Source organism: Rutilus rutilus (genome assembly GCF_951802725.1).
Source record: "Rutilus rutilus genome assembly, chromosome: 18".
Classification (NCBI taxonomy): Eukaryota; Metazoa; Chordata; class Actinopteri; order Cypriniformes; family Leuciscidae; genus Rutilus; species Rutilus rutilus.
Window position 1 is genome coordinate 36,613,401 of NC_140231.1, and position 12,500 is coordinate 36,625,900.

Genomic DNA, 12,500 nt, shown 5'->3' on the forward strand with positions numbered 1-12,500 from the left:
ACCAGAACACAGTTACTGGGTTTCACTTTTCATGTTTTCTGAGTTGGTAGAAGCACCCGGGACCCAATTATAGATTATAGCACGTACACACGGAGAAAGTCAGATTTTCATATCATGTCCCCTTTAAAGTCCCATGTGGAGCACTGAGACATTATGCTAATGAGCTCGACTCTGATTGGTCAGGGATCTGTACGCCCAGTTTCTGAGAGAGATGATCATCCAGCCAGGAATCGCCAAGGCAAACTTGGGCGTGTCTCGAGAGGACGTGACGCTGGAGGATCACGTGAGTGTGAGCGCTTTCCAGGACAGGACAGGAAGTGTGTGTGTGTGACTGCTGGTGTGTGTGACGCTCTCGTCTCTCGTCTCCAGCCGCTGAACCCGAACCCCGACAGCCGCTGGAACACCTACTTCAAAGACAACGAGGTTCTGCTGCAGATCGATAAAGACGTCAGGTGCTTCATCACTTCCTCTGTATGTGTGTGTGTGTGTGAGAGAGAGACTGTGTGTGTGTGTGAGGAAGGCATTTTATTAAATTACAGTCAGTGAGCGCCTGTGAGTGTCTGTGAGTGTCTGTGAGCGTCTGAGAGCGGAGAGCGCCAGTGAGCGTCTGTGAGCATCAGTGAGCGTCTGAGAGTCTGTGAGCGTCTGTGAGCGCCATTGAGAGTCATTGAGCGTCTGAGAGCGTCAGTGAGTGCCATTGAGAGTCTGTGAGCGTCTGTGAGCGCCAGTGAGCGTCTCTGAGAGTCTGTGAGCGTCTGAGAGCGGAGAGCGTCAGTGAGCGTCTGTGAGTGTCTGTGAGTGCCAGTGAGCGTCTGTGAGTGCCAGTGAGCGTCTGTGAGTGCCAGTGAGCGTCAGTGAGCGTCTCTGAGAGTCTGTGAGTGCCAGTGAGCGTCGGTGAGTGCCAGTGAGCGTCAGTGAGCGTCTCTGAGAGTCTGTGAGCGCCAGTGAGCGTCTCTGAGAGTCTGTGAGCGCCTGTGAGCGTCTGTGAGCACCAGTGAGTGTCAGTGAGCGTCTGAGAGCGCCATTGAGAGTCTGTGAACGTCAGTGAGCGTCTGAGAGCGCCAGTGAGTGTCTGTGAGCGCCAGTGAGTGTCTGTGAGCGCCAGTGAGCGTCTGTGAGCGCCATTGAGAGTCTGTGAGCGCCTGTGAGCGCCATTGAGAGTCAGTGAGCGTCTGTGAGCGTCTGTGAGTGCCAGTGAGCGTCTGTGAGCGTCTGTGAGTGTCTGTGAGTGCCAGTGAGCGTCAGTGAGCGTCTCTGAGAGTCTGTGAGCGCCAGTGAGCGTCTCTGAGAGTCTGTGAGCGCCGGAGAGCGTCTGAGAGTACCAGTGAGTGTCAGTGAGCGTCTGAGAGCGCCATTGAGAGTCTGTGAGCGTCAGTGAGCGTCTGTGAGTGCCAGTGAGCGTCTGTGAGCGCCATTGAGAGTCTGTGAGTGCCTGTGAGCGTCTGTGAGCGCCATTGAGTGTCTGAGAGCGCCTGTGAGCGTCTGTGAGTGCCAGTGAGTGTCTGAGAGCGCCAGTGAGCGTCTGTGAGCGCCATTGAGAGTCTGTGAGCGCCTGTGAGCGTCTGTGAGTGTCTGAGAGCGCCAGTGAGCGTCTGTGAGTGCCAGTGAGTGTCTGTGAGTGCCAGTGAGCGTCTGTGAGTGCCAGTGAGTGTCTGTGAGTGCCATTGAGAGTCTGTGAGCGCCTGTGAGCGTCTGTGAGTGCCAGTGAGTGTCTGTGAGTGCCAGTGAGCGTCTGTGAGCGCCATTGAGAGTCTGTGAGCGCCTGTGAGCGCCATTGAGAGTCTGTGAGCGCCTGTGAGCGCCATTGAGAGTCAGTGAGCGTCTGTGAGTGCCAGTGAGCGTCTGTGAGTGTCTATGAGTGCCAGTGAGCGTCTGTGAGCGTCTGTGAGTGTCTGTGAGTGCCAGTGAGCGTCTCTGAGAGTCTGTGAGTGCCAGTGAGCGTCTCTGAGAGTCTGTGAGCGCCTGTGAGCGTCTGAGAGCGCCATTGAGAGTCTGTGAACGTCAGTGAGCGTCTGTGAGCGCCAGTGAGCGCCAGTGAGTGTCTGAGAGTGGAGAGCGCCAGTGAGCGTCTGTGAGCGCCATTGAGAGTCTGTGAGCACCTGTGAGCGTCTGTGAGCGTCTGTGAGCGCCTGTGAGCGTCTGTGAGCGCCTGTGAGCGCCAGTGAGCGTCTGTGAGTGCCAGTGAGCGTCTGTGAGCGCCAGTGAGTGTCTGAGAGCGGAGAGCGCCAGTGAGCGTCTGTGAGCGCCAGTGAGCGTCTGTGAGCGCCATTGAGAGTCTGTGAGCACCTGTGAGCGTTTGTGAGCGCCTGTGAGCGTCTGTGAGCGCCAGTGAGCGTCTGTGAGTGCCAGTGAGCGTCTGTGAGTGCCAGTGAGCGTCTGTGAGTGTCTATGAGTGCCAGTGAGCGTCTGTGAGCGTCTGTGAGTGTCTGTGAGTGCCAGTGAGCGTCTCTGAGAGTCTGTGAGTGCCAGTGAGCGTCTCTGAGAGTCTGTGAGCGCCTGTGAGCGTCTGAGAGCGCCATTGAGAGTCTGTGAACGTCAGTGAGCGTCTGTGAGCGCCAGTGAGCGCCAGTGAGTGTCTGAGAGTGGAGAGCGCCAGTGAGCGTCTGTGAGCGCCATTGAGAGTCTGTGAGCACCTGTGAGCGTCTGTGAGCGTCTGTGAGCGCCTGTGAGCGCCAGTGAGCGTCTGTGAGTGCCAGTGAGCGTCTGTGAGCGCCAGTGAGTGTCTGAGAGCGGAGAGCGCCAGTGAGCGTCTGTGAGCGCCAGTGAGCGTCTGTGAGCGCCATTGAGAGTCTGTGAGCACCTGTGAGCGTCTGTGAGCGCCTGTGAGCGTCTGTGAGCGCCAGTGAGCGTCTGTGAGTGCCAGTGAGCGTCTGTGAGCGCCAGTGAGTGTCTGAGAGTGGAGAGCGCCAGTGAGCGTCTGTGAGCGCCAGTGAGCGTCTGTGAGCGCCATTGAGAGTCTGTGAGCACCTGTGAGCGTCTGTGAGCGTCTGTGAGCACCTGTGAGCGTCTGTGAGCGCCTGTGAGCGTCTGTGAGCGCCATTGAGAGTCTGTGAGCACCTGTGAGCGTCTGTGAGCGCCTGTGAGCGTCTGTGAGCGCCAGTGAGCGTCTGTGAGTGCCAGTGAGCGTCTGTGAGCGCCAGTGAGTGTCTGAGAGTGGAGAGCGCCAGTGAGCGTCTGTGAGCGCCAATGAGCGTCTGTGAGCGCCATTGAGAGTCTGTGAGCACCTGTGAGCGTCTGTGAGCGTCTGTGAGCACCTGTGAGCGTCTGTGAGCGCCTGTGAGCGTCTGAGAGCGCCATTGAGAGTCTGTGAGCACCTGTGAGCGTCTGTGAGCGTCTGTGAGCACCTGTGAGCGTCTGTGAGCGCCAGTGAGCGTCTGTGAGCGCCATTGAGAGTCTGTGAGCGTCAGTGAGCGTCTCTGAGAGCGGAGAGCGCCAGTGAGCATCTGTGAGTGCCAGTGAGCGCCAGTGAGCGTCTGAGAGCGGAGAGCGCCAGTGAGCGTCTGTGAGTGCCCGTGAGTGCCCGTGAGTGCCCGTGAGTGCCTGTGAGTGCCAGTGAGCGTCTCTGAGCGCCAGTGAGCGTCTGTGAGCGCCAGTGAGCGTCTGTGAGCGCCAGTGAGCGCCAGTGAGCGTCTCTGAGCGCCAGTGAGCGTCTGTGAGTGCCAGTGAGCGTCAGTGAGCATCTGTGAGAGAGTGAGTGAGAGTGTGCTGTCACATGAGTTGTGATGAATATTAATATGCCTCTGTGTGTGTGTGTCAGGCGCTTGTACCCAGACATGGCGTTCTTCCAGCGTCCCACAGAGTTTCCCTGTCAGCTGATACTGGATCCTCAGAACGAGTACGAGACGCTGAGGCGGCGTGTGGAGCAGACCACGCTCAAGGCCCAGACGGTGGGCCGGAACCGCAGCGGCGTCACTAACGTGAGTGTGTGTGTTCTAAGAGGGAGTTCTAAGAGGGAGTTCTAAGAGGGAGTGTTCTGATGCGTCTGCTCTCCCTCCAGGTCAGTTCTCCAGGGAAGGCCTTAAACCTGTATCCCTCCAACGAGTATGAGGTGCTTCCCAACGGATGCGAGGCGCACTGGGAAGTGGTGGAGCGGATTCTCTTCATCTACGCCAAACTGAACCCAGGCATCGCGTACGTGCAGGGCATGAACGAGATCGTGGGTCCCATCTACTACACCTTCGCCACCGACCCCAACAGCCAGTGGAAGGGTAACCCTCTCACTGCTTCCTGCACTGCAAAAATGCTTTTCTTACTCCGTATGTTCGTCTTGTTTCCAGTCTAAATATCTAAACATTCTTAAATCAAGAAGCATTTGCTAGAGAAGTAAAATGACGTAAGAAATACTGTCTTGTTTTCTGATATAAAAAGAAAGTAAATTGAGTTTTTTTTTTTATTTAAGCAAAATGATCTGCCAATGATGTAAGAAAAATAATCTTGTTTTCCATTTGAATTAAGTTTTTTTTTTTTTTACTCCATTGGCTGATAATTTAGCTTGTTTTAAAGGTGGGGTTAGTCGTTTTTGATATATGCTGTTGGCCAATGTTGATGTTTGACATCAACCCAAACACACACCGCTTCTTCATTGCTCCGCCTCCAGTCGGTCTCGAACCCCGATCCCCTGCGAGTCGAGTGCACGAACACTGACGCTGAACACCGCATTCACTAGCAGTCGTCAGCGCAACTCTCACTAGCTGTCCTGTTACACACGCAATCCAGAGTGGGTGTTTCTCTTACGTAGTTTTACTTCTCTGGTAATGATTTAAGAATGTTTCAATATTTTTTTTATATTAAACAAGACGAACATACTGAGTAAGAAAAGCAAGTTTTGCTGTGTACTGTTGTGTACTGTTGTGTACTGTTGTGTACTGTTGTGTACTGTGTGGATGAGTCCTATATTAGAGTTTCGCTGTTCTTGCGTCTCAGAACACGCGGAGGCCGACACCTTCTTCTGCTTCACGAACCTGATGTCTGAGAACAGAGATAACTTCATCAAGAGCCTGGACGACTCGCAGTGCGGCATCACCTTCAAGATGGAGAGCGTGTTCTCCAAACTCAAGGAGAAGGACACCGAGCTCTACATGCGACTGGTGACAACATCTCTTTATTAGTCTTTATTCTTTGGTGAAATTACATGTGATAACTTATAAGGGTTTTCCAGTTTCCATCTGAGCATCTGACACTTTTCAACCCTTCTGATGATTATTATTTGAGTTATCATGGCATAAACACAGTCTAGCTGGACTACAAGCTAAAAATCACTGTCCAACTTTATATGACAAACAGAACTGCTTCTGGGCAACGATTTATCGCATCCAAAATAAAAGTTTGTGTTTACATAATATATGTGTGTGTACGGTGTATAATTATTTTGTATATTTAAATACACACACATATGCATTGCATGTATATATTTAAGAAATATTTGCATGTATAATACTGTATACATAATTTATAATATATATAAAGATTTTTTTTTTAAATATATACATGTATTTGTGTGTGTATTTATATATATATATATACAAAATAATTATACACAGTACACACACATAATATGTAAAGCCAAACTTTTATTTTGGATGTGATTAATCGTTGCCCAGCACTACTGGGTTCCCAAACAACACGGCCGTGTTTATTGTGTTTCGTCTGCCACTCTGAGGCGCAAGTCATTTATTACGAGAGTTATTATAAACAGCGGCTTCTCTATTGTTCTTCTTCTATTGTTCTTCATGATATTCTGCGCCAGTTTATCAGGAAATAACATCTTCGACTCCCTTGATGGAAATTGTGCTTTATTCACAAATGCTTTATGCCATATTCCAATTTTGCGCATTGGCTAAATTTGCATCTTTGGATGGAAACACAGATATTGATATTCTTTTGACACTTATACTAACCGTCTGTCTTTCTGCTTTTGTCTGTCTGTCTGCTTTTGTTTGTTTGTTTGTCTCTGCTTTTGTCTGTCTGTTTTTGTGTCTGTCTGCTTTTGTTTGTTTGTTTGTTTTTGTTTGTTTGTTTGTTTGTCTGTCTCTCTGCTTTGTCTGTCTGCTTTTGTTTGTCTGTCTGTCTGCTTTTGTTTGTTTGTTTGTCTGCTTTTGTTTGTTTGTTTGTCTGTCTGCTTTTGTCTGTCTGCTTTTGTTTGTTTGTTTGTTTGTCTGTCTGTCTGCTTTTGTTTGTTTGTCTGTCTGCTTTTATCTGTCTGCTTTTGTTTGTTTGTCTGTCTGCTTTTGTCTGTCTGCTTTTGTTTGTTTGTTTGTCTGTCTGCTTTTGTTTGTTTGTTTGTCTGTCTGCTTTTGTCTGTCTGCTTTTGTTTGTTTGTTTGTCTGTCTGTTTTTGTGTCTGTCTGCTTTTGTTTTGTTTGTTTGTTTGTTTTTCTGTCTCTCTGCTTTGTCTGTCTGCTTTTGTTTGTCTGTCTGTCTGCTTTTGTCTGTCTGTTTTTGTGTCTGTCTGCTTTTGTTTTGTTTGTTTGTTTGTTTGTTTGTCTGTCTCTCTGCTTTTGTTTGTTTGTTTGTTTGTCTGCTTTTGTTTGTTTGTTTGTCTGTCTGCTTTTGTCTGTCTGTTTTTGTCTGTCTGCTTTTGTTTGTTTGTTTGTTTGTCTGCTTTTGTTTGTTTGTTTGTCTGTCTGCTTTTGTTTGTTTGTTTGTTTGTCTGCTTTTGTTTGTTTGTCTGTCTCTCTGCTTTTGTTTGTTTGTTTGTTTGTCTGCTTTTGTTTGTTTGTTTGTTTGTCTGCTTTTGTTTGTTTGTTTGTTTCTCTGCTTTTGTTTGTTTGTTTGTTTGTCTGCTTTTGTTTGTTTGTCTGTCTCTCTGCTTTTGTTTGTTTGTTTGTTTGTCTGCTTTTGTTTGTTTGTTTGTCTGTCTGCTTTTGTCTGTCTGTTTTTGTCTGTCTGCTTTTGTTTGTCTGTCTGTCTGCTTTTGTTTGTTTGTTTGTTTGTCTGCTTTTGTTTGTTTGTTTGTTTGTCTGTCTGCTTTTGTCTGTCTGTTTTTGTCTGTCTGCTTTTGTTTGTTTGTTTGTTTGTTTGTCTGTCTGTCTGCTTTTGTCTGTCTGTTTTTGTTTGTTTGTTTGTTTGTCTGTCTGTTTTTGTGTCTGTCTGCTTTTGTTTGTTTGTTTGTTTGTTTGTTTGTTTGTTTGTCTGTCTCTGCTTTGTCTGTCTGCTTTTGTTTGTTTGTCTGTCTGCTTTTGTCTGTCTGTTTTTGTGTCTGTCTGCTTTTGTTTGTTTGTTTGTTTGTTTGTTTGTTTGTCTGTCTCTCTGCTTTGTCTGTCTGCTTTTGTTTGTCTGTCTGTCTGCTTTTGTTTGTTTGTCTGTGTCTGCTTTTGTCTCTCTCTGCTTTTGTCTGTCTCTTCATCTGTCTGTCTGTCTGTCTGTCTGTCTCATAGCAAGAGCAGAACATCAAGCCTCAGTATTTCACCTTCCGCTGGCTGACGCTGCTGCTCTCTCAGGAGTTCCTGCTTCCAGATGTTATCCGGATCTGGGATTCGCTCTTTTCGGATCAGGATCGGTTTGAGTTCATCATCCCTGTGTGCTGTGCCATGCTCACGTAAGATCAGTCTCACACACACACCCACACCCACACACACACACACACACACACACTAGGGATGCACCGATACCATTTTTTTCAGAATCGATCCAATACCAAAAATTCTGAGTATCGACCGATACCGATACCAGTGCAGGTTTTTTTTTTTTTTTTTATCAAGTATAATTTCTATAACTCTGTGCTGAACTGATAATCACTATTTTGTGTGTTAAACACAATCTACTTAATACAGACAACTTCATTATAAAGAAAAACAACAAAAAATATATGATCATAATCTGACATAAATGCTATTATAAACTAGATTAGTGGATAATTCAGCAGTAAAATTTAGGCTAGAAAAATCACGAGTGCGCAATAATTGTATAAAATTGTATATAAAAAAAAAAAAAAACGTTTAGTGGGGAACAAATTAGAGACAGTAAGTGTAACACTAAATCTGGTCAAACTTTGCACATTGCTCTTTGTATTGTTGTAAAATACATTCATGAAAAACAAGATAACAAAAATCAAAAATATCAATTATTTTATATATAGCCTACAATTTTTTTTTTTTTTTAAGACATTTTTTAAATGTATAGCACAGCTGTTTAATGAGGTAGCAACATATGATAGATAGGACAGAACAAGAACGGCTATTGATAATCTTTCATTGCGTCCCTGTATTATGATATGAAAGGCTCCAATATGGAGGGATTATTGGGTCAGATTTAAAACTAAAAGTCTAAAACTAAAAGTCTAAGTCGAAAATGAATTTGGTATTTAGGATTGGGCATTTGGGGATTTAGGATTGGGAATTTAGGGATTTAGGATTGGGCATTTGAGGATTGAGGAGTGTATGCAAATAAGGAGGCATGGCCCAAATACTGGAGGCTGGGTTTGAAACGGCTGTTGCGCAGAGGCACCTTATGGACAGCAGAGGGAGCTCCCAGTGCTAAGGGGCACACTGTAATGAAACAGAGCGAGTGAGCAGGGCTGGAGCCAGTACTGTACTTTATAATGTGATAACTTCAACTTAATGACAGCGTTGTAACATTTATGTGGCCTCACACACAAAGTCACCAGTGAAAGGAGTGCTATCGGTCTGACGACGAGAATAACTATTATTGTTATTGCGCGCGCGTGGCCGGGGCTCTCTCTCTCTCTCTCTGCTCGTTCTTATATATGCCCTGTCAAGCGCGCCCTTGTTAAACTGACATGCAAATGATAAACTTTCACTCTATGATGGTTAAACTGTTCAATTAATCCGATAATGATAGGAACCACCTGTTTAAGCATTAGTTGTAATAGACAGCACACAGGTATAGTAATAAAGAAGCTGCTTGTCTCTTGCCACAGCTTTCACAATATCACTGTGTACTGTTACAATAGATCTGCGCGCGCGCACTCACCATCAACAACCGTTGTCATTGTCAACAAGCGTCAACAAGCTTCCCCGTACTTTTTGACAAGCGTCCTTGACAGGGCGGCCAGAGCTTCTTTGCAGCTCAAGTCGGCGGCGGTGTGAACGTACAGTTACTGTTTCATAACCTTGTTTTTTCTGATGCGTTGCGTTCAAATATATATATTTTTTACTTGCCTTGGTTGAATTCCAATGTAGAGTGCGGTGTGTTATTTCTTGATAACAGACGCTGCGAAGTATAACACACCGTTGCCATGAAAAACAGAGCGTTGCTATGGACGCGGAATGGACTATTTTCTTTAGCGGAAGCAATACAATCGGTTTTAAATCAATAAACTCCTTTTTAAATCAATATTTTGTGTCAAATTATTTATTTATTTTGTAGGTAGCCATGTAATAAGGGGGATAATGTATAGCGAGGTGGTTGTTATAGCGAATAAAAAATTCAAGACCCTTCCGCTTCGCGTCGGGGTCCCGTTCAGCCTGTCGGCGTTGTTATTCGCTATAACAACCGCCTCGCAATACATTATCCCTTACATAAAGTACAGTACTCGCTCCAGCCCTGCTCACTCGCTCTGTTTGGTTTCATTACAGTGTGCTCCTTAGCACTGGGAGCTCCCTCTGCTGTCCATAAGGTGCCTCTGCGCACCAGCCATTTCAAACCCAGCCTCCAGTATTTGGGCCACGCCTCCTTATTTGCATACACTCCTCAATCCTCAATCCCCAAATTCCCAATCCTAAATCCCCAATCCTAAATCCTAAATGGCTAAATGATTAAATGCCCAATCCTAAATACCAAATTCACAATCCTAAATCCCTAAATCCCCAATCCTAAATCCTAAATGGCTAAATGACCAAATGCCCAATCCTAAATACCAAATTCATTTTCGACTTAGATTTTTAGTTTTAGTTTTAGACTTTTAGTTTTCAATCTGACCCAATAATCCCTCCATATACTCCAGTGTTGTGAGCTAACAGACACCCGGTAGAAAGTAACATGATTAAGGTTCAGCAATAAAGTCCAGCAAGATAAAGTTGTTTCATGAGAAACCATAGACCTTTATCTACAGATCAAGTATACTAATAGTAACATTGAATCATCTTGGAGAGTTTCATCGTGTTAACTGTCGTGACCGAACGCGACGCGCTGTTTGAGTGCTGAATGATTGACAGACGCAGCTGAGGGAAACGTTTGCGTGAGCTTGAATTTAACAACTTAAATATTAATTTCTATCTCACATTATACTAAATAATGGCTTCAGAACACTTATAATATTGTGCACAAAAACTTATGGTGCTTTATAATGTTTGTGTGCCTTTTGTGATATGATGGACTCTCTACTGTCCCATGAGGCCACGGGAGAGGATCTGTGACACGTTTCATGACCGTAACAACCAGAGGTGTGGACTCGAGTCATGTGACTTGGACTCGAGTCAGACTCGAGTCATGAATTTGATGACTTCAGACTCGACTCGACAAAATGTACAAAGACTTGCAACTCGACTTGGACTTTAACATCAATGACTCGTGACTTCACTTGGACTTGCGCCTTTTGACTCGAGAAGACTTGCTACTTCCCATGAAAACTGGGGGGGAAAATGTCCACATGGCCGCGCCGCTCTCAGTTTATCTGCATCTGTGAAAAAAATGTGCACCACCTATGCATGCAGAGAGCGCGCGCGCTGCCTGCACGACATCCAATCACTGTAGTCCCACGTTGTTTTGATTCGACAGCATCTAACGCCCGTTTCACACATACTCCGTTTGCAGTGCGTATGCGCCAGCGGGTGCGTATTTTTTTCCGTACCCATGTTAACAGGTTAGAGCTTTCACACTGCACGCGGTTGCAGTCCGTCGATCCGTTCCAGGTGCGGAGCGTATACAGCAGTGCCGCGATCGTTTCCGCACCGAGTCTATTTCTGCTGTGCTGCACATGTGCTGCACGCGCTGAATTAAAGTGACAGCGCATGTTTCGTGGTCAAAATGAACACAGATTGACCAAAAAATTTAGTAATTTCACCATAAATGTGATTAATTAAATAAAATGTAGTAATCTCACCATAAATGTATTTAATTAAATACTATTTTCACTTTAAGACCAGGGTAAAGCAATGAAAACTACAATTTACCTCAACAAGGCGACATAATGAACAAATCTCGTCTCATTCGTGGAGGTGAAAAACATGTTCCTTGTTACATGCAAGATTTATTGTATTAATTTAAATATAAAATAAAAGGCATGAGAGTCGGCTGTTTTTTTATATAAGTAGCCTACATGGTTAAATATTTGACCACTTGCTTTAGGAACTTAATATAAGTAGAAGTAATGCATTGAATAATAGGCCTACGTTGTTTAAATTGTGTTTAAACGTGCATACGTCTATTAAAGAGTGTATATGTGTACAAAGAGAATCGCAATGCTGAGACGTAAGACCGGGGTAGCCTAATCAAGGGAAAATACATATTTCAACAAGGCAACATAACACTCGTCTCATTCGTGGAGGTGGAAAAACAAGTTCTTTGTGACATGCGAGATTTATTGTATAAAGATTTAAATTATGCAAAAGAAAGAGTATGAGTCTGCTGTTTTTGTCAATTTTAAGTTTTAATTTAAAATGTAGGCTATGCAATTTTAATATAAGTACATGGTTAAATATTTTACCACTTGTTTGAGCAACTTAATATATAATTATATAAGAGTAATGCATTAAATAATACGTTGTTTAAATTGTATTTAAACGTGAATACGTCTATTAAAGAGTGTATACGTGTGTACAAAGAGAATCGCAATGCTGACAAAAATTTTTTTTTTAATAAAAGATGCTAATAACTTCTGGATTTGAAATACAAATAGTGAGTATGTATTTGTGGTACAGCCGCGGATCACGCACTGCAAACGCAGCATATGTGAAAGCACTATTTCGCGTGCTGGTCTTGCACCGCATACGCACTGCAACACGCATTCCAATTATATTATCAGGTTGGTCCAGTTTTTCAGAAGTGATAATTTTGAGGAGTGAGGATTTTATTGATGACATGTTTAAAAAGGTTTAGGCTAAAACGACCCATGTCTATTTGAAAGTTAAACTGTTTTGCAATATGAGGTTAATACAATACAGGACTGAAGCTGCATGCTGTGCATTGTTCTAGTGCAATATGCTGTTGAAATACAAGCATTTTTTGTGAAAATAAAATTCTGTTTTTTACTGTATTTGATTATAAATCAAAGTATAAAAAGAGGTTTAAATAAATACAAATCTTACAGACGTACATGATTTGTATACATTTTATTTCTGTGGTAAGAGGACTTGAAATGACTCGAAACTAAAATGGTAGGACTTTGGACTCGACTTGAGACTTGTTGGCTTTGACTTTTGACTCGACTCGGGACTTGCCTCATCTTTGACTCGACTTGACTCGGGACTCGAGGGCAAAGACTTGAGACTTACTTGTGACTTGCATAACAATGACTTTGTCCCACCTCTGGTAACAACATGGCGGATGTAGTGTGTCCGAATTGCATTCAAAATACCCATATTCATACATAACATACTTTAA

The 12,500-nt window shown here is 44.6% G+C and overlaps 1 protein-coding gene across 2 annotated transcripts in view; it reads left to right on the plus strand.

Annotated features, from left to right (window-relative positions):
* tbc1d13 (TBC1 domain family, member 13) overlaps positions 1-12,500 on the plus strand; it is a 17,318-nt gene that overhangs the window by 3,307 nt on the left and 1,511 nt on the right. For both annotated transcript variants that reach the window (XR_014625249.1, XM_084387693.1), the window contains exons 5-10: positions 184-283; positions 370-452; positions 3,758-3,917; positions 3,998-4,208; positions 4,924-5,087; positions 7,376-7,536. Coding sequence is in view for 1 of the 2 variants with exons in the window: in XM_084387693.1 (XP_084243819.1) it covers positions 184-283; positions 370-452; positions 3,758-3,917; positions 3,998-4,208; positions 4,924-5,087; positions 7,376-7,536 (879 nt within the window). In the remaining variant the exon portion in view is untranslated. The remainder of the gene's footprint in view (positions 1-183; positions 284-369; positions 453-3,757; positions 3,918-3,997; positions 4,209-4,923; positions 5,088-7,375; positions 7,537-12,500) is intronic.